Source organism: Girardinichthys multiradiatus, chromosome Y, assembly GCF_021462225.1.
Source record: "Girardinichthys multiradiatus isolate DD_20200921_A chromosome Y, DD_fGirMul_XY1, whole genome shotgun sequence".
Taxonomy (NCBI): domain Eukaryota; kingdom Metazoa; phylum Chordata; class Actinopteri; order Cyprinodontiformes; family Goodeidae; genus Girardinichthys; species Girardinichthys multiradiatus.
The window spans coordinates 3,613,789-3,636,170 of NC_061818.1; the positions used below are offsets into that span (position 1 = coordinate 3,613,789).

The 22,382-nt window shown below is 39.1% G+C and overlaps 1 protein-coding gene and 1 long non-coding RNA gene across 2 annotated transcripts in view; one reads left to right on the plus strand and one right to left on the minus strand.

The window, feature by feature from the left end:
* LOC124864209 (homeobox protein Hox-B4a-like) overlaps positions 1–4,149 on the minus strand; it is a 34,287-nt gene extending 30,138 nt beyond the window's left edge. The window contains exon 1 of the mRNA XM_047358893.1: positions 3,592–4,149. Within this exon, the coding sequence (XP_047214849.1) occupies positions 3,592–3,961 (370 nt within the window). The 5' untranslated portion in view covers positions 3,962–4,149. The remainder of the gene's footprint in view (positions 1–3,591) is intronic.
* A 7,406-nt stretch (positions 4,150–11,555) lies between these two features.
* On the plus strand, positions 11,556–12,917 carry LOC124863687. The gene is made up of 3 exons (XR_007037188.1): positions 11,556–12,573; positions 12,675–12,807; positions 12,879–12,917. It is a non-coding gene; the product is annotated as an uncharacterized LOC124863687 (long non-coding RNA).
* Positions 12,918–22,382: the final 9,465 nt, after the last annotated feature.

Consider the following 22,382-nt stretch of genomic DNA (forward strand, 5'->3'; position numbering starts at 1 on the left):
AGAAATCAGCGGCAAATAAAGCTAAAAGAGTCGGACCTCTACTTTATGGCTTTATGGCTTTCCTTGCCTCTCGTGTGTGTGCGTGGGTGTGAGTGCGTTTGTGCGCGCGCGCACAAGACGTTGGAAAGTTTATGGCTTTATTGCTCTTTATGACTCCTTGTAAAGCCGAGCGATGGCGGCGAAGTGAAAACATTGCCGCTGAAAGCAGCAGATGGATAAATGTTCTGTTCACAGGAATGCACACATGCACCAACAGAATGCTTCATATCAGCCACCGCACTTTCACCCTGCAATGTTGTTTTCAATTACATATCCCGCACATTGGCTCAAATGTTTCTTTCGAATTTTCTCTTTAAATGTTAACCCCAATCGCAAAAAAACAGCCTCAATAAAGACTACTAATTAAATAAATACGGTTTAATTTATCTTAAGGGTTAGAAATACAAAGCATAAGGAATTTCATCCTAGAAACGGAACCTAAACAGAACTGTGAGGATAAAGTAAGGATATCAAATCTGGCTTTTATTTTTCATCGTTTTCAATACTCAGCAAAGTGACATAGTGGTGTCAAGTGTGAATCAATACACTATAATGAAGAGGTGTGTGTGTGTGTGTGTGTGTGTCTGTGTGTGTCTGTGTGTGTGTCTTAGAGCTCCCTCTGACTGACCTCTCCTATATGAGTTAATGACAAACTAACAGAAACTGCCTGACTTGCACGTTTTTTGTTTTAATGTATTAATTGTTTCCAGGCAACGTAAAGCGGCTGAGCGCCTCTCCTGCATAACCCCGAACTCACGCTACGGATCACTTCACCGGACCATCAGCGACTGGAGCAGTCCTCCGCCTTCACAAGCATCCCGGTGGTTAAAAGTTAACGGGAGAATTTATGCTGTTCGGCAAGGTTGTTTTTCTAAAAAAAAAAAAAAAGACACTGGCGTGGGTTCACTTTATGAAGACAAATACATTAATAAATAAATTAATAAATAAACAATCGAACAAAAGAGAATAAAAAGCTGTCAGAATGTAAACAACCTGCAACGTGTTAAAGATAGTGCGCATCATCAACGTTGAGTTGTTCCTAAAAACCAAAATCCAAATCTTCCCATTATCACCATGTCCTTTAAAAATCCTTCAAGTCAAGGAGTTTGAATGTCGAGTAGAAAATAAACATATTTTTCTCAGGTCGGATCATAATGTATTTTGAATCCCAGATTAAAAGACATTCACAGCTCCTGCTTTTTTAAACGGAATATCGATGTCGGTTCTGAACGCCTGACTGAACACATACACAGGACGTAGCTCCGGACATTGAGCTGAGATTAAAGAAGGACAAATACCTGCTCAACCATGTCCATGATTCCAAGAATAAAACAGTTCGCGGGGCTGTTCTTTGTCAGCATCACCCCAAAGATAACAGGGTAACACATTCTGAGCACATGCGCTATAGATTTGTAGGTGTTGCAGATAACCTTTCGTAAGAATGCTGAAATCACCGCGCAATGGTTAAGATACACACCTAAGCACACACTGTACAATGTCGAAAGTATTTTGATCTAAGACTGGGTAATGTTTGGTGCGCGTCTTTATTTCCACCACAACTGCAGCCAGTGCTTTCCAGAGGGAGAAGGAAAAAAGGAGGAGCCATTTTCTTTGTTTTGTTCCCGTTGTTTACACGAAACACAAGAATCAACTGTGGAAAAGAAAATTTCACACCCCAAACTATTATAGTTTTGAAGTTCAGCATGTAAGCAACGCATGACTCTCAACTCCCAATGTGAACAAAGACAATTTAGAAGTGGCCATATGATAACATTGATAACAGCATACATATGCTGTTATCAATGCGACGCTAGATGGCACCAGAGTCTTGTGTTAGAACATCCTCACAGAGAAAGACTGGATGTGTATATTTGCGTTTACTGCAGCAGCCTATATCATCTATCTATCTATCTATCTATCTATCTATCTATCTATCTATCTATCTATCTATCTATCTATCTATCTATCTATCTATCTATCTATCTATCTATCTATCTATCTATCTATCTATCTATCTATCTATCTATCTATCTATCTATCTATCTATCTATCTATCTATCTATCTATCTATCTATCTATCTAAGTTCCAATAACAACCTGTAAGAACACTTTATTGTTGACAATAATAAAAATAATAATAACGACTTAAAGCAGGCATCACGTTTTGGCAACAAGAACATTCCCACAACAAGCGCACAAACCAATATTGAAAAAGACAGAAAGAAATAAAGAAACAAAGAAAGAAGTCACCTGCTATCCTAATTATTATCATGTTAGAGATGCATATCGCCTTGTCCCTATCATGACTGGTTTTGTGAAAAAGGGCCATTGTTTTTCCATATACTTTTGTAGGATTCTTTCCCTCCACATGTTTCCACACTAAAATATGAAAACCTTTCTTTTTTTATCGGATGCCAATTGTATTGTGTGTATCGTATGGTTACAAAATGAGTTTAGAAGTGATTAAATGTTTCACAAACAAGTGGCGCCTTAACAGAAATCCGTGTTGTTTTGACTAGTTGTAAATGTGCGATTTTTGGGGACGAGGGGACTCAGCTCAGTGAAGCTGTTTGGGATCTGAGCAGAAAGCAGAGAGACATAGCAGCAGGTTTGTTTGTGCATGATTGCGTGGAGGAGTCGCGGGATGCTGGGTGGTATTCTGACCGCAGAAGCTACAGAGAACACACCGGCCGCCCACCCACAGGGAGGAAATGAGTGGGGAAACAAAGTCATAAAACTGCTCGGACGGACAGTGCAGCATTCCTGTGCTTACAGACACACACACACACACACACACACACACACACACACACACACACACACACACACACACACACACACACACACAGTGTGTGAAGCAAATTAAAAAACTTGGATCTGTGGAAGCAGAGTCACAGAGTAGGCTACAGATACAGAAGTAGAAACCAAAACAGAGAGCCACGTTTGTCTTTGCACACACACACACACACACACACACACACACACACACAGTGTGTGAAGCAACTTAAAAAACTTGGATCTCTGGAAGCAGAGTCACAGAGTAGGCTACAGATACAGAAGTAGAAACCAAAACAGAGAGCCACGTTTGTCTTTGCATACACACACACACACACACACACAAAGAGATGAACAGACTAACTTTTCTTCTGCCGTCTGATTTAACAGTTCTGAAGTGTCAGATCCGCAACGCCTGTTCTAACATCAAAGCCAGCATTAGTTTCACACGAACACGACTGGAATCTGAGCCGTTACATTTCCATCAGTACATGGCCTCCCCTCGCCTAATCCCAGCCATTTAATCTGGAGAAACAACCCGAGCATAATCCAACACGGAAGCTCTTCAACTGCAGCTCATCATAACGTTTCTGCATCATCAAAATTAGAAAGGTTCCACAAAGCTCAGTCTGGCATTTTAGTTTTCTGGCTATTTTTACTTTATTTTTTTTAGCAGCTGCAAGAATAAAGCGCCGTCTTTTGTTCCGGTGATCTGAACTAACCTGCAGCTCCCCGCGGTGTCAGGGCGCGCTGGAAGGACAGGAGACAGCAGCTTACCCGGTCTGTGAGGAAGGAAGGTGAGGGCGAGGAGGAAGAGGATTTGCAGATCCTCTGATGTCACGAGGGGACGTGGAGACATTGAAAGCCTTCTGTCATCTTCTATCATCGCCCCTATTCTGCTGCTGATCGTTTTGAGTAATGTCAAATTGAAATTCAAAGCAAACAAACAAACTAATCTCCGGCATGGTATCTCCAGATATGAGCTCCTCAGACCTCCTCCGCCGGAGCGCGGAGCCATGGAGGAAGAAGAGCAGCAGGAGGAGGAGGAAGGCGGTTTGTTGTCACTGTCTGTTCCTCTCGGCTCTGCAGTCACGATCACTGTTGTTTTTCTAAAGCATTTCGCCTCATTAAAAGCGTTCAGTTTCATCTGTCCGCGCGATGAGGATCGCGGGGCAGCTTGCGAGGTTCGGCCGAAGCAGGGGAGAGGGCGGCTGTTCGGGCCAGAGAGCAGCGCTGCAGCATTATAGCCACTTGGGAAATCATAAAAAGTTCATGTTCACGTTAAGCGCGTCCACATGACCAGCCCGCTATCCAATCCCCATGCACGGCCACTCATAAACTTGTATCACAAAGTTGTAAATTTTCATAAAACAACAAGGAATTTATTGCATTTCTTCACGGAGTGCTGCAAGAGGGGAGCTGCTCTTCGTCTTTCACTCATTCTCTCTGTCGCCATTTTCTTCTTCTTCTGTCCCTCTACAAAGACAAGCTCACAGCAGGCAAACAAAGAAAAGAAACACGCGTTTCCACTGTGCTCTTCACGTTTTCTTCTGTATTTAGCTCCAGGTGTGGTGTTGAGTGGAGGTAAAAGATTGGCCGTTTCCAGTTTGTACAAAATAGAGACAAAAGTGTCCAAATTCACTCAGGGTGGAATCAGGGCTGAATGTTAACCTGTTTACGGAGCAAGAGGCTCATGTAGAATGTAAGCATTACAGGAAACATTGTTGATCTCTGTTGGTAGGCTGTCGGACATTTCTGTTTTAATAATCTGCACATATTACCTCCGCCTAAAATGCTTGGACAACAGCACATTTTGATTGTTTCCATCATCATTTATTGTTTGCAGTTATGTACAGCACTTTGTTTCAGCTGTGGTTGATTTAAAGCGCTTTGTAAACAACGTTGGTATGGTCCCAGTTTTAGACGTGTCTTCTGTGAAGGAAGTCTACAGGGCTTTTTATTGACCTCTGTCATTTTCTAAGCAACAAAGTTCAATAAAGTTAGAAGTCGTGGGATTCATTTTAAAATAGATAAACAGAATCTTCTTATTTTGATGACAGGCTGGAAGAAATGCGGTTGGCCTGTAGAGCACTTTCGCATTGCGGCAAGCATCGACGCCTTAACGGCCTGCAGACATCCAGCTGCGTGATTCAAGCAACGCTGTATTTACAAAAATATAAGCCGTAACGCTTCAAATTTTTGATTTTATCGATGTGGAAAGTTGGCGCCATTTAATAAAGTATTGTTTTAGTTTCAGAGTTAAAAGTCCAAAATTCGTTTTTTTTATTATTCAATTAATTTGATTTTGTTCATGTAACGCAAGTTCCAAACATTTCCAGTCTAAAGGAAATAAAAATATAAACGTTTAAATTCCAGCTATAAAACTATCTATTTCATTCTAAATAAATCCTATTCGACCAGTTTTTTTTTAATGCAGTCAGTCCATTCCAACACGGTCAGAGTTTGATTTTAATCCCAACACAAACTACTCTGTTTTATTCATAATTATTAAGGAATATATATGTATTAGTTTATAGCAGCGTGTTGTTTAAGCAGACCTCCCAGATAACACTCTATAAAAATGAATGTTTTACAGAGTGTTGCAAAGGTTGTCCCTGCATTCATTGGCTCGGTATATATAGTCAGAACGCCCTGGAGACACAGACCATGTTTTAAATTTTCGCTGGCCCAGATTTGACCTTTTCCAAAAGGTCCAGGGCCTGGATCAGGGGACCCGGATCCGACATTTCCGTCTTGCAAAAAACAGGTTAAAATTTAACCAAAAAGAAAGCAGCAGCACAGAAACGAGGTAAAACAGTCTATTGATCTCTCAGTTGCTTTTATTGGGGTTTCCGTCCCTCTCACTGAGGCCACAACGGCAACAGAACCTGCCATAACCTCCTCCAGTTCTCACCTCGACACCGGTTACGGTCTCACCCAGCTGGCTCAGACCGTCCGTTATCTACAACGTCGCTTCCTTACAGCTAAGGTAAAAATTGGTGTACATTTGTATTTAATTTTAAATTAAAGCTTAAAGATAAGAGAGAAAACAGAGAAAGAAGTCATTTCAGGATTAAAATTGGAAAAAAAATAACTTATATTTATAGTTCAGGTTTATGTTTTATTTATTTTCACAAGAAATTTCACTTTGACATGAAATATTTCCATGCTTTATTTCCATCTTTATGACCCCTTTATTTGCATGTAAAATAAAACTTATTTAACATTGTTCACTGTTAAATACGGACGTCTTTATTTTGTTGGAATATCATAAAGGCTTTTTAGCACTGCTACACTATTTAAAATTCCTCTTTGAATATTTTAAGAAGCAACTAATCTTTAGATACCGTTGTTTTGTTTTTTATTTGTTTTCTTCTTTGTGATCAATGAGATAGTTACAGTTCTACTGTATGATTGTTCTTTAGATTGTAAAAACACACGTTAACGTGTTAAATGCACGTGTGCATTATTATTATTCGTAGTAGTAGTAGTAGTAAAAGTAGTAGTTTTTTTAGGTGAATAAAGAACGCTTCAGTGGTTGTCATTCCCAGAATAAAGACTCCTGTTAAAACAGCTTTAGCTGTTATCCTCAAACAGTTTCTAGATTTTTTAGACAAAGTAGTTATTACCTCAAATCAAAATAAAGAGCTGTTCGATCCGAAGAGAAAAACATTTGAATTTGTATTAATACAGGTGATCTGCATTGTTTTTGAATAAGAAGTTATTTACTCTAACACAGAATATTTTAATGAAATTATTAACTTTTTTTCCCGAGGGAAACACTTTCAGATATCTAGAATAATCTGATTCATATTCACACACAGGCAAGTCGTTAACTATTATTAAATTGTAAATAAAACAAAACACAAATAATTCGCTAACATAGGAGTAAAAAACACTAGCATGCAGGTCAGCAGTTTCATTCACCGAAAAAAGCTCAAAAAGATCTACATAATCCTCATGTACAGACAAGTCATTTTATTTTTGATGGTTGAATCAAAAGGATTTAAAATCTGTTACATTACTTTAGCACCTGTTTGTCTACAAAGCTCCATTTTATGCCCAGTGTTTGAAGGCCTCACAGCTAGTGGGCCCAGTTAGCTAGGGTTGGTCAGCATGCTGTAGAACAAGGCAGCTGTTTATTATTTGTTTGAGCCAAGGCAAATAACCAATATATATAAGTTTTTATGGTGATGGTGTTTGTTAATGGACAAAAACCCTGAATGACACATTTGACATTTAAACAAGTAAAAATTATGCTGTCTTAATCAAAGAGAATAAACAGGAGTCCCAAACATTGTCTGTTCTCTCGAACACTCCTTATTAGAACTAACTACAATGGCTCTTTGACTTTAAACAAGTATAACAGACAAAGGGAGATTAAATATAAGTATAAAGTGTTAGCTTTGGTGATGATGGGTTTAAGTGCAGAGTAGTATCAGTTGTCCTCTACTTTTTCTTTACCATTCAGGAATCAGACCTACATGGACCTTTTTCCCATTGTTCCTGGACCTATTCTGACTCAGATATCTAAGCCTGTTTTGCAACAGCAAAGGATGAAACTGAGACGCTTATTCTGTCTTTATGTTCATTCTTTCTTGCCACACTGTCTCCTCACATATTTCCTTTCTCCACCAGCATTGCAGGCACAAATGGGACAGAGTTAATTCATTATGACCTCTGTACACTACTGCGATTTACACATTGCATATCTTTGCACCTCGTCCAGACAAACTGCTCCCAACCTCTCAAGGCAGCAAAAGGGCATCACAGACATCATCAGACCAATGAGTGATGTTTTTTTAATAGCCCCAGTTTCTTCTGAAAGCCAAATTTTAAAATAGGCTCTAAGAAAACCTGTATTAAGACAACATTACTTCAACAAATAAACATTGACTTTGTTCTACATTTCATACAATAAACTTCACAAAGCCTGTTAACATGAAAGCTTGAAAATAACAGGTAACAGTTATGAACATGAAGCTGGTTATTGTATTCATTGTTTCTCAGCTCTGTAGTCATGAAGGGTTTTTCTCTTAGAGAGGCTCAGCTGAGAAGAAATTTGCTCCTGCTGCTTCAGGAACACCAGAACTGAGCTTCTTTCTCCACTGGAGCAGTTGGAATGGGTTTTATTCAGCCTATTAAATTGGTCTGAAACATTTTTGCTTTAATAAAAACAGGAAGATTTTTTTTAGTTAAGGCATATAAATAAATAAAAACTTGTCAAGTTATTAATGCCTAGCAGGACAACAGCTATAAAAATAAAAATTCATTCTCTTTCCAAAGAGTCAGATTTTCTTGCCTGGAAAGAGCTTTTTCTTCTCAATGAAGCTTTAAATAGCGTTGAATAAAAGCATTGAATGAAGGTCATAACATCTTTTAAAATGAAAGTCTTGCAAACATTGTCTTTGGTCTGTAGCAGCTTTGATTTTCTGTCCAATCCTAATGCTATATTTCTGATCCAGTTCTTGTCTCCGTCTTCCCAAGTGCTTTGAGATTTGCCTTGTTAAACAGAATGTGGATTACAAAAGAAGAGTCAGAGCGACCCAACCAAGAAAACCTGAAAGATGACCTCAGAAGCATCAGTCGGTTGAAGATCTATTTATTTATTTATGTACATTGTGATCCTTAAAAATGCAGAACTCAGAGACAGGCGGACAAGCAAAGTATAATATATATATATATATCTAAAGAATAAGTCTCTAGTCTGTATGGTCACATCGTTATTTATAAATGACTTATTTTGTTGGATATTTTTGAGGACTTTGTTGTAAACAAACAGAAGATTAGTAGCTAGATCAAAAAACTTTGAGATCTGGTTTTAGAAAATAACTTTGAGAAATCATTTTAAATTCTATACTTTGTTGACTTTAGGGAATAATAAGGGCATATGTACACACCAAATTCTTTTTTAACGTAACTACCTAATGTGATTTTCAGAAGAATTTATTATGTACTTAAAACTCTGAAACAACTGTAGTACATAGGAAACAATTATTTCGCAGCTACAGCATTTAATCCCACAGTAATGTCACCATAAATCTAACTAGTACTTCAGTACCAAACTACTGTAACATATTTTTACTGAAAAAAACAACAAAATAACTATAGCTTACTAGTAAATAAAAAGCAGTAAAACATTGTTGCAATTCAAATTTCTCGTTTAGCTGGGGATGGAAAGTCAAGTACTTGATGCCAAAATTCGAAATACTAATACATTCCTACAGAGTAATTATTTGATAACAATGACCCAAGTAACCAGTGAATTAAATTGGCTCCTCTGAAACTACACCATTCATTCCGGAGTAAGCCTACTTGGCTGTATAACAAGAGAAAGGAGCTTAAAGAGCAATCAAAACAAGAAACAAACCATTTGTATATTTTAATAACATTTCAGTCAGCATGCTGTTTTCATGAGTTTATAAATATACTGTACATTAAAATCTGCAACAACAAAACCCAACATAAACACACAAAACATTCAGAGCATAATAGCGTAACCCACTATACAGAGCTGTCCCTTCATAAATTATGTGTACTAAACTACAGATAAAACACTTACAACTAGTGTTAAATTACAAGCTAGTTCAAAATAATTATCTTATGTTTTCTTGTGTTCTAGAGTACCCTACCTGGATCTTATATTCACAAATACTGCCAGTCAAAAGTTTGGACACAGTGAAAAACCTCTTACATTCAGAGTTATGCTCCAATTAATCCAAAACCAGTTGTGCAAAGCAAATTTACACACCTGTAATGACATCTTCCCATAAACTGTTTTATCATAATTTTTTCTTAATACAAACACAAACCAGTGAATGCAACTGTATGAATCTGCTGCTGTGAGTCACAAATGCTGCTTTACAAGTCACACATTCTTTTTGGTGCCCTTTCACTTTTGCTCCAAATGTCACACAGACAATGGAGCAAATATCTGTGACTTAAAGGTTATTTGTATGCCCATACAGCAGAGGATGCTGCCTGCTCCAGACTCAGTAAGTATGCATCAACCAGAAATAATGCCATACTTAGGGCTATAGGGATTGAGAATGGTGTCGGGAGTCTGCAGCTAAATATCAGCCATATTATTGATAAAGGAAGTGCTGTTTGTCCTAATCAGTTTTTCAAAATGATTTGAACTCACATAGAGATGGGTGTTACGCCAAAGGAGAGGTGTCAGTGATATTGTTTCTGCTGTTGATGTTTACAATGCTAACATGCTAGGTAAGGTGTTTGCCATTTTAAGATGTTTAAGATTCCATATTTATTGGAAGTGGTGATTAAATCAGTACGATGGGGTTCATGACTGGTGGGAAACAGACTCCTCTGGAGTCAGATGTACAAATTAACCCAAAATAGAGGCTTATATTTCAGTTTTGACTTTAAAGGGAACATATCATGCAAAATCCACTTTTTTAGCTTTTAAATCCATTTTTTTGTGTACTTGGAGTCGGTAGGAGTGCTGAACATTTAAATTTAGTCTCTCCAGGTGTTGCGTAGATATCTTTATATTCTGTTTGGATAATATTTTTCAGTCTGTTCAGTATAGTTCATCATCTGTTACATTTTTCCAACTGTTACGCCACAGTATTTCCTGTGGAACAGCTTAATAAGGTCATAGACTTTCAGCTGACCAATTCACGTATCGGCGAATTTTGTAGTCCAAGCTCAAGTATGCCGACGCTGCAAGACGATAAGTTTGGTTCTATTGTCGGGTGTATTAACCCACACGATTCATTACATGGTCCCCCAGCATCAGAACCTCTTCAAATTTTAAAATTTTAATTGAAATGTACCCACATCAGTGGGGAAATTCCTATTTCCCCCACTTCAAGGATGAGTGCCTTTAGCAACCTTCGCCAATATCAAGGATTTGCCAAAAGACTTAGTCTGATTAAAGGATCAGTTCATTCTGTCTATGGAAACAATGGAGGTAAGCTGCAAATAATGCTAAAATTAAGACACTTGGATGACTCACTGGGGGATGGCCTTGTGTCTCTCATTCGGGCTTGGCCCAGCCAGGTCCCACAAGGAGTAACCCAGCCACCAGGCGCTCGCCGACAAGTCCCGGGCCCCTGCCCGGCTCCAGGGCGGGACCCTATCTCTGCCGCAATGTCACGTGCCTCGTTGTAGTAGTTCTCATTAAGGCTTCTGAACTGCTCTTTGTCTGACACATCACACAGAGCATGTTAGCCCCTGGTAGGGTCATTTGAGCACTCAAACCCCTCCACCACGTTAAGGTGGCGGATCAAGGAGGGGTTGGCGGTTCAAGGACGAGAGAAGGAGCCTGGGCTTGTGCGGAAGGTCAAGAGATATTGACTAGAAATACAGGGGTTGGACAATGAAATTAAAACACCTGGTTTTAGACCACAATAATTTATTAGTATGGTGCGGGGCCTCCTTTTGCGGCCAGTACATCGTCAGTTCGTCTTGGGAATGACATATACAAGTCCTGCACAGTGGTCAGAGGGATTTTAAGCCATTCTTCTTGCAGGATAGGGGCCAGGTCACTACGTGATACTGGTGGAGGACAATGTTTCCTGACTCACTCCTCCAAAAGACCCCAAAGTGGCTCAATAGTATTTAGATCTGGTGACTGTGCAGGCCATGGGAGATGTTCAACTTCACTTTCATGTTCATAAAACCAATCTTTCACCAGTCTCGCTGTGTGTATTGGTGCATTGTCATCCTGATACACGGCACCGCCTTCAGGATACAATGTTTGAACCATTGGAGGCACATGGTCCTCAAGAATGGTTTGGTAGTCCTTGGCAGTGACGCGCACATCTAGCACAAGTATTGGACCAAGGGAATGCTTTGACCAGATTCCAGGAAGGTTGGAGACATAGAATAAGAGTAGACTATGTTCTCTGCCTTTATTGTCCATGCTGTCGCCTGTAGCTGTAGCCGTAAGGTCTGCAGTGCCTGTAATGGTGGTTATCCCCGAACCCAGTGGTGGACACTGGCAGTAAGGGATGGCATCAAGCTGAAGAAAGGAATCTGCTGTGGTTAGCTCGTGGGACACCTGAGGCATTTGATGAGTACTGTGAGGCCAAGCGTGCCACGGCCCAGGTGGTAGGAGTGGCAAAAACACCAGCATTCAGTGAGTCCATGGAGAAGGACTACCAGTCGGCAGACCTAGCGCCTAAGGGTGGACCAGCACTAAGATGGACCTTGTTGCAGGTGCATGTTGGACTCCGGCAGGGTTCCTGTTTGTCACCAGTCCTGTTCATAAGTTTCATGGACAGGATTTCTAGGCACAACCAAGGACCGGAGGGGCTCTGGTTTAGGGACAAGTGGATTTTGTTTCTTCTTTTGCAGATGACATGGTCCTGCTAGCTCCCTCTGGCCAAGACCTACACCACCGGGGTTCCCGTCCTCTGGTGGGCCTTTGGATGTCTGTGGCTCAGATCTCCTCTATGTCTGTCTCGGGTCCATGGGGGCAGGTCTGTGGCTCCTTACACCAGCTTTTGCATATTTTTATAAACCCACAGGTGTTTGCATTTAGGGAGGCCATTTAGCAAAATAAGCCTTTGACTAAGCATTTTGTAAATTCAAACCCTGTAGTAAAACTTTATGTAACACTAAGCTCTGTCAGGATCTGGAGTCATCTGCTGCCTGCTGCTAACACCTTTCCAATACTAGGTGCCGCCAGTAGGAGAGTCCTGAGGCGACAGGTGTTGCGCTTCCATTCATCAGCTGGGAAGCATAAAGAGGATGGTTGCCAACACTTCGTCGCCTGAGTGTTTTGCCTCCGTGGTAATCTTCTGGCCAGCTCTGAAAACTTTGCAAGAATTGCTGTGAAGGAATTTGAAGTATTTTTATGTGTGAATTCTAACTTCCCCTGTTACCTGTTCCAGGTGCGATTTCTGCCTGACCTGTCCCAGTCCTCCGTTGTGGTACTGACTACTTCCTGGAATTGGACTGAACCTGGCAAGCGGGACTTCTTTCCTGACACTTATCCTCTCCTTGGCGGTTTCCCCGGATTCTCTAGTAAGAGAATGTTTCGGTTAGGTCATATTCTGAGGTTCAGCCACTAATCATTTCTCTTTGTGTTTTTTCAGTGACGGGAGATTAGATTCGCCGCTTTTGTTGTGCTTGACCAAGTTTGCAATAAACTTCTTTATTTAACAAGTTCTCTGAGTGTCCCTGCATGTGGGTTAAGTCGGCTGTAAAAATCTTGACAAGCTGTGTGTGATTGGTTTATTCAGGTGCAAGCCCCCGAAGGGTGGCTTTTTTAACCTATGACAACACATACTGGAAGTATTAGAACAAATCTGTGGATTTGGTCAAATGCAGTTATCTACATATGCAAGCTGAATGGCATAGCCTGCCGTAGGAAACATAAGTCAATTATTTGCTTCACCAAATAAATTTACTGTGTTCACTATGTAAGTCTTTTGAAGCTTAGCGTTCCCTCTTTAAATTTTCCCTTAAACTAGATTTCTTACCAAAATAGCCAGTCTCGCGAGAAATCACTTGCCAAGTAACATAGCTTTTCCCATTGTCCTTAGAATGACAATTTTTTAGTCATATTTTGTTTTTCACCCTCAAAAAGTAATCTTTTCTCCTCCATTTTGAACAATTTTCCCACCAGAAACAGCTCTACAATGCAACCTTTGAACTACCAGGACAACACAGAAGAGAAGCTATGGAAATTGGAATGTAGTGGCATTTGCGCTTGTGTTCAGTTCTATTGAAAAAGATCACTCCCTCAGAGAATCGGCCTTGACCAAATGCTGTGTTGTTTCATAAAAAATAGCCCGGGCATATTTTCTGCCAAGCGTCTGATGCCACTGTTATGCGTTACTTTTCACACTTCGGTCACAATGGACCACAGGATCAAAAACAGAATTTTAGAAGTACAGCTCTGACAGTCAGAGGTTTCCCACCAGCCTGGTTGATTGCCCAGCTTCTATAGTTATATATCAATATAGCATATTGAAACAGTGTTTGCACATATAAAATACAGTGTTTATGATGTTGCAGCTTGTATTTGTAATTATCTTCTAGCCTGGTAACTAGGTTCAGTAGTGAGCAAATCCTACTTAAGGTTTTATTTCTGAAGATATTATTTTGTTAATGTTGCTCTGGTGACATTGTGCCATGCATTTATCTCAGTTCAAACCATCCTGTATTATTTTTATACCACCAAGTATATAAGCAAAAATCCACAATATGGGGTATGCATTGCTTTACAAAATAACATTAAAGCAGCCCTGCAATGCCAAGATCTTACAGTCCTCCATTATCTTGACTATTGTTTACAGTGTAATACAGTCAGAATAGCAAAATCACACTGAAACATTATGAGACATATAAGATGAATGTAGCTGAACAAAACTCTTTAGTTATAAACAAACCCACTGGAGGCTCTATCCAACCCTACACTTCTTTTGTATATTTGTAAAACACTCTGCATCTAATTAATATTCACAAAGCTTTAAATTATGGCTTTATTGTTGTCACAAAGCCATAAAAGAATGCACAGTAAGAAAAAAATGCGGACAAAAAGAAAAAAGAGGGAAAGCGAGGTCTTAAAAAAGTAACAATCAGAAACAGACATAGCTCAGCTCCCAACTGTGGCCGCTGCGCAACAGGGTCAACATTTTAAAGAGTCTTTAAAGTAATTGTGCCAGACTAACAGCCCTCTCTTTACAAAGCAACTGCAGAAGCACACAATGTCCTCTGACTTTCACCACTGCATGGTTGTTTTCCATGTTCATATTCCCTCAGGCAAAATCTCCATTCATTTTATGAATAAAAAAGATAAATATTTGTTTAAGGTATGTGCCATGATCAAGTTCATAGGAACCTTTACGGTCAGTGTGTAGAGCTTAGGCAGACCCGGGAACTGTTGCGCAGGGTTACTTGCTGAACAAAGCAAAGCAGTCATTCTTCCAGTAGGCTTTGAGTATGTTTTATGCCTCTTTTTTGGTGTTTTGAAAAAAGCAAAACAAGAGAACAGAACATGAAGAGAATGAAGAAGGCTAAAGGGGCGAGAAGGAAAAGTTTCTGTTGACCTCTGGTACTTTGGACAGGAGGGTAAGTGTTAAAGAAAAGGAACAGGAAGTAAAGACAAGCTAGTTTACTCTGACAGGAAGATTTTCTCACATCACTTCCTTTGCGGTATGTTCAAAACTGTGGTGATTTAAAAACAAGGGATTTTCAATGACTGGCTATTAATTTGTTTGTTTTACAGCCAAAACAACACATGACACATGATACTTTGTGAATAATTTGTGAATCTTCTGGTGCCAGGTCAATGTGATGGAAACATTTGGGGCCTGTGACCAACAACATTCACTCCAGGCAATCATTTAATGCAAGAAATTTACTGCAGTAATCCTCCACTTGTGAAAGTAAATCTGTTGGGTTTCTTTTTGGCAATTAGACCACTATTGTGAGTGCTACTCTGCTGGACAGGAAACGGTAAAAAAAAAAAAAAGAAATTCACTGCAAAGAACGAAAACTGATTCTCTGGGTACACTAGTGTACACTCAGATATATAAACACACAAGCTCCCTTCTAAATCATATGTTGCATGTTGGTTGGAAAGGGACAGGGGGGTGTGGTGGTGCATACAGTGCAAAGAATTGCCACTTTACTTACAAATATTGACTAGTGAATAATACAGGTATGTAGTTACACAGACAATTCAGATTCAGATCTTTATTCATGTCCCAAAAGGCAATTCCTTTTACAATAAAAACATATTTTAAAAAAGAAACATTTAACAAGAGGGCTTAGCACTGAATGCAACAGCTGCAATTGGGGTTTAAAGACCAACGGCTGTCCATTAAAGGGGCTGATAGGCCTAAGAAGTGAACAATTTATAAACAGCTAATTATTAACATGTAAAACCCATCACTTCAAAAACATAAAAACATCCTTAAGAAATCTACTGTGGCTAAAAATGCAAAAAACACAAATCCTCAACCATAAGTCCAACTAACCCCTCCCCTTGCCAAAGTTAGGGAAGGAGATAGCACGGTGAATAAATCAATGTGTATATATCTGTTGCACCGAACAGAAGGGAACCTTTACTGAGATCCAGAAGGTAAAGGCATACATAAATGGTCCCATCCTGCTCTTTTTGTTTTCTTATTGTTTTTTGGTTCATATTGCAGCAAAATATTGATCCTGGATATATATATGAAATATTTAAAAATTTGTATATTCCACATAAAGGAAAACTGCATGAATCAAATTCAACCCACCTTACTGTTTTGCCATATGAGCAATCTGTACAAAGTTTTACATGTTTTTAAATCTCCTTTTTTCTGCTTGAACAAAGGCCTTTTTCTGCTTGTTGTAAGGCCTTAACAAACTTGAGAGTATTACCCCCTCTGGGATAGCTGTGGCTGAATCTGATGTCCAAGGACTGTCTCTACCACAAGCACTCTGGACTAGGATTAAAGATCAGCCTGGGACTTAACCTCAAATGGGCTCCTATGTGCGTGTGTAATAAAAGAGTCTGTAACTACATTATATTGTAAAAGTATTGGGCCACCAATCCAAACTGAAATTGATTCAGATATTTCAATAACTTCAATAGCTACAGGTGTATACACATCTAGGCATGCAGACTGCTTCTTCAAATATCTGTGAAAGAATGGCCAACTCTCAGGGGCACAGTAAATTTGTGTGTGCTACTGTGATAGGATGCTACCCATGCAATAATTCCAGTTGACATTTCTTCGCTACTAAATATTGCATAGTGAATTGTTAGGTATATAATGACAAAGTGGAAGCAATTGGGAAAAACTGCAACTCAGTCGATGTAGTGTTTAGAACATGAATATTATTGTTTATATCTACAATATTACATTTATGTCTTACTTTCTGTAAAACAATTAGTCAATTAGTGAACAATCTATATTAATGTCATATTATACTTTTGTTCATGCTAAGAATGAAAAATGACAAAACAACTAATTAAGTATTTACACAATTAATCTGTGATCACTTTGTTCTCAAACTGCAGATTTACTGGTGGTTCCAAGAGTCTCTGTAAGTAGAATGGGAGGCAGATCCTTTAGTTATCAGGTTCCTCTCCTGTGGAACCAGCTCCCAGTTTTAGTCTGTGAGGAAGACACCCTGTCTACTTTTAAGGCTAGGCTTAAAACTTTCCTTTTTGATAAAGCTTATAGTTAGAGTGGCTTAGGTTATCGTGAGCTATCTCTGTAGTTATGCTGTTGTAGGCTTAGACTGCTGGAGGACATAATGACCACTTTCACTCTCTTTGCTGCATTCTCATACTACTCTACAATTTTGCGTTATTTGCTGTTATTTCAGTTTTTAACTCTATGTTCTCTCTCTGTTTTTTCTCTTTCTAGAAGCTACATCTGATCTAGCTCTGTGTTTAGCAGTGGAACTTCTTGGTGGGGGACATCGTCCAAGTTTCTGCTGCCAACAACTTAATGCTCACCTTATACAGATGATACACTTTGCGCTGTCTTTTAGTGTTTAACCCTGTCTCTCCTAGACATAGCTACTGGCCGACCTTCTACTGTAACTAACTGTATGTGCTCTCTTTAATACTCTAGACTTGAAAATTGGCTCAGAGTTCATCTGCTTAGCTGTCTTTCTCTAAATGAAGCCTCTAAAGGAGCTATAACCATTAATGTTTCACTTTTCTTTCCTATAGAATGTACTCCTGGATTAGTGCTTCCGTGTTCTTTCTGTGTCTCTCAAACACCCAGTCAGTCGTGTAAATTGGCTGGTTACACAGAGCTTGCTTCTGCTGGACGTTTCTTCCTGTTAAAACGGAGTTTCCCTCTTCACTGTTGCTACATGCGTGCTCAGTATGAAGGATTGCTGCAAAGTCAATGCCAGTGACTGTCCATTGTCTCTACATGCTCATCCAGGAGGAGTGAATGCTGCAAGTCACTGACTCGATGCAATCTGCTGGGTTTAACCATTTTAAATAATAAACTGAATCTGACGGCACTCTTCGATAGTTAGGATTAATTTGAATGTATGGACCTCACTTAAAATCTATATGATCTGATTGAACTGACTTTGTAAAGTACCTTGAGACAACATGTGTTGTGAACTGGCGCTATATTAATAAAACTGAACTGAATTGAAACTGACTCATCTTTTTTTGTTTGTTTTTAACACTGGACCATCAACTAGCCCACAACCCTACATGTTAGGTGTCAGTTCCAGTACAAACAACCACATAAATAGAAAAAGAAGACAGATGGAGAAAAACAGAACTCAGATAGAAAACATTTGGTCAGACGTGGAGCTAGTTGGAATGTAGTTGTAAAAAGAAGCCGCAGTAACTAGATGTAATGGAGTGACTTTCAAAATGTTTACCTTCAGTTATGTTTTCAGTTGAGCCTGTATCTGTCTGTGCGTGTGTGTGGGGGCTAGTTAGTGAAGAATTGTTTTTATTTTATTACCTTCTGCTGTTTGCTGTTAAAGCCGCTCTTCTTAGTTGACAATCGGCCAATGGCCCTGGACCGAAGGGGTAATCTGGACGTCTCCACCAACAGATTGCCAGTTCACCTCTCCTTCTCTCTCTATTCAGTGGCACTTATTTAAGGTGTTTCAAAATATTCCAGTGATACATAGAAGACTCCTTACAAAAGCATTATTTGTTTTAGTTACATTACAACTTGTTACACTAAACATTACATAAGCAGGTTTGACTTGCTGTGCCCATATGTGTTGTGTGTCAAACCTGCATTACACAATATTTTATATGTATTAAGGAAGGAAAAAAACTGAATGCCAAATGTTGACTAATAAATTAATTTTAATGTATTACATTTTCTGGCCATATATTGCAAATATACAAAGAATGCAACATTTGATTCCTCCCCAATATTGTCAGAATTATAAATCATTTGCCAGAGTGACACAAAAACCTGTCCATGCATTTGATAATTCAAGGTTGGTCCACCCAGCATATTGGTCAGCAATTGTCTTATTGAGCTTTGAGTCTCAGCTCCATCCCACTTTGATGCAGTTGCACCTGAAAGGAGAACCTCTCCATCCCTCATGCGCACGTACAAGCACCGGTAAACAAAAAAACACCCAATATTTAAATTCTTATTTTCAAACAGTATTTCCTAGCTAAACAACTAATAGACAAACTATAGCTGTACATAAAGTTTCCACTCACTGGTCAAGGCTAAATCCTCTCCTTCTAGGCCTTTGACCACTAAACCAGTCAACAATGAGAGCCCTGTTTGACCCGGTGGTCTGCCTCTGAAAAGTTGCTTTCCCTGCCTCAGCCAGGGTTTAGCTACTCTCAACAAAATGGTTTGCCAAGATTTGTTTGGTAAAACACTTCAATTCAATTCAATTCAAATTCAAAAATACTTTATTAATCCCAAAGGGAAATTAAATGTTGTAGCTCATTATGAGGGTTTCTTCAAAGAGCCGTTGTAGATGCTGATGGCTGTGGGCAGGAAGGATCTCCTGTAGCGTCTGTCTTACAGCAAATCTGAAGAAGCCTCTGACTGAAGACACTGTGTTGTTGTAGGACAGTCTCATGAAGAAGATGCTGAGGGTTCTCCATAATGTTCTTCATTTTATGAAGAATCCGTCTTTCCACAATGATCTCCAGAGGTTCCAGAGGAGTCCCCAGAACAGAACCAGCCTTCTTTATCAGCTTGTTGAGCTTTTTTAAGTCCCTGGCTCTGATGCTGCTTCCCCAGCAGATGATGGCAGAAGAGATCACACTTTCCACAACAGACTTATAGAAGATATGCAGCATCTTGCTGCAAACACCAAAGGACCTAAGCTTCCTCAAGGAGTACAGTCTGCTCTGTCCCTTCTTGTAGATGGCTTCACAGTTGCATCTCCACTCTAGTCTGTTGTCCAGGTGAACACCGAGGTATTTATACTCCTCCACCACCTCCACTTCTTCTCCCATGATAGAAATAGTTTTTGACTTATTCCTGTTTCTCTTCAAATCTACAATCATCTCCTTTGTTTTAGTCACGTTCAAAATGAGATGATTGTTTCCAAACCTTGCCACAAAGTGGTCCACCACCTTCCTGTACTCATCTTCTTGTCCATCTCTGATCCACCCCACGACTACAGAATCATCCGAGTATTCAAAAGTCATCTGGTAATGCTCTATGCACAATTACTCACAAAGGAAACAGAAAAAATCACTGTTTACACTGTTTTTTTTTAAACCAGCCTTGAGTTTGACTTTACATGAAGTATATTCCTATGATGTTATTAAGAATTTCATTTTTTATTTAAACGGTGATATTCTAAAAGCAAACTCTGTACTTTTGGACCGTGCGTGGGCCACTGACCCCGAAGCGGATTAAAAGAATAGTGGCAGAGGAAAACATCAGCTCCAATTTGCTCACAGCCATAAAAATAAGTCAGAAGTTAGGCCGCACTGATCTTTGGAGCGATGTGGAATATTTCTCCTTCAGCAGAATGTCTGGAATTAGAAGAATAAAACTAATGCTGAAAAGAACACCATGCTTAGAGTGAGGCATAGCAGTGACTTACTGATGCTCTGGGCCAGCTTTGCTTCCTCTGGCACAGGAAACTTACAGCATGGGAGGGCAAGAAGGATTCAAAAGAACATCAGAAAATTCTGGGAAAAAAGTCATGTCACCTGCCAGGAAGCTGTAGCTCGGGCATCACTGGACCTTTAAACAGGATAAGGATCATAAACTTAACTCATAATAAATTACCTGGAGGCCTTTCTACACAAAGAATCAGCTGATTTCTCAGGAACACCACAAAAAGCTGGTCTCTAGCTTTATCACATTGGCAGCAGGTTATAACAGCATTAGGATGCTCGGCTAAGTACTAAAGATGCTTGTCTTGCCATGAACGGTAGAATCATTTTGAGACCACAATAGTCATTAAAAGTGGCATTTCATTTATGTTTTTAAGTACCCATGTAATTGAAGTTGTGCTAAGCTATTTGATTTTTCTTGTTTAAATTATTTCAAACAGCTGTTAGTTTAAAAATCTTTGAATTATTTTAGGTGCAACTTTGATGAACTCTTTGTTTACTTTAACATTGCAGTGGCATCATTAGTAAACTGTGGATTTCTAATTTATTTTCTACAGTTTTGAAATTCAGATATCTGCTCATTTATGGTTGTGTGATGACAAAATGAACGTTATTGGTCACCTTATTTTAAATGTACTGTTTTTTTTGGTTTCTGACTGCTGATAATGGGATGGGTACTCCGTGTTGTCTGTCTTTGTATTGGCTCTGTGATTGGATGTGAGCCCAGTCCAGGTGAAATCCACAATTAAAATAGACGAGTGGATGGGTGAATTCTTTTCTTCTCTTTTTAAATTAATTTGTACATGCAGCATAATGATTCCAAACAGTCAACAACATCAGTATTGGGTATATTCTCAGTACAAATGTCTTTCTACTTGTTCTCTGCTCACTGAAACATTATCACTATCACAAATAATTTAGAAAGCCTAAACATAAGTCCAAAGAGTTACTCTCTATGAATTTGTTAATTCTATGGATTCCATGTGTTTGATTTTTCCATATGGAAACCATCTGACCTCAAGTTGTCATAGCAATGATGAAGGGAGGCATTTTAATGATAGAGGACTGTAATACTGGAAGAGGAGGTGGGGGACCAGGCCATAAATAAAATCATGTCTGCGTAAACTGGGATTTTTGTGTGTGTACAGTGGGAACAGGGTGTTACAAAGGTGGAGATGATAGGACCAGGTCTACACTCTGCATCAATTTTGCCCCTTTAACTAAATGTGTTTATAACATTTGAATTGAAAAAAACAAAACAAAGAAAATTGGAAGCAGGAAAGGAGACTGTGATTTAAAAAGTGAGAGAGAGCATTATCCAGGATAATTCTGGAAAAATTCTTATTGACATCAAAATGAAACAGCATTTCAACAGTTCCAAGTCACTTAATCGGTCACTGTGCCTCAGTGAGAAGAGTGGTCATCTTACAATCCGAGAATTGTGGGTTCAATTCCAGTTTCCTCCAGCCATATGTCAATATGCCTCCAGGCAAGGCACTTGACCTCAAATTGCCTACTGATTGGTGTATGAATGAGTGCGTCTGGGGGAATGTTGCTCTAGTGTAAAGTGCTTTGAGTGGTCAGTATGGCTGGAAAGGAGCTATATAAATTCAATCCATTTACTTTAATCCTTGATCATTCTCACGGACTCAGAGATTAATCCAGAAAACAGTCTATTTTACAGTATTTTTCAACAGTTTTTATTGTTATTTTTATTTATTGTGTTTTATTTTTTTCCATCTGCACTGTGCGCATGCTCTTTTCCCTAAACAATATAGGAATACAACATAAAACAAATATTCTTGACATAGGCTACGTCAAAATCGAACTAAAACGACAGTCAGACTGTGTAAAAAATGAGACCCAACCTACTAAATTGGCATAAATAGGCAGTTTCATGTTGTTGAAAATGTCATAAGTCGCTACGTTTTCATCTTCATAATTATCATAAATCATAGCCAAAACAACAACAACATTGAAGAGAAAATTACAGTAAAAAGTGCACCATCATAATATTTAACTTAATAACTATACAGCTGCCAAAGATGAAACAGTTAAT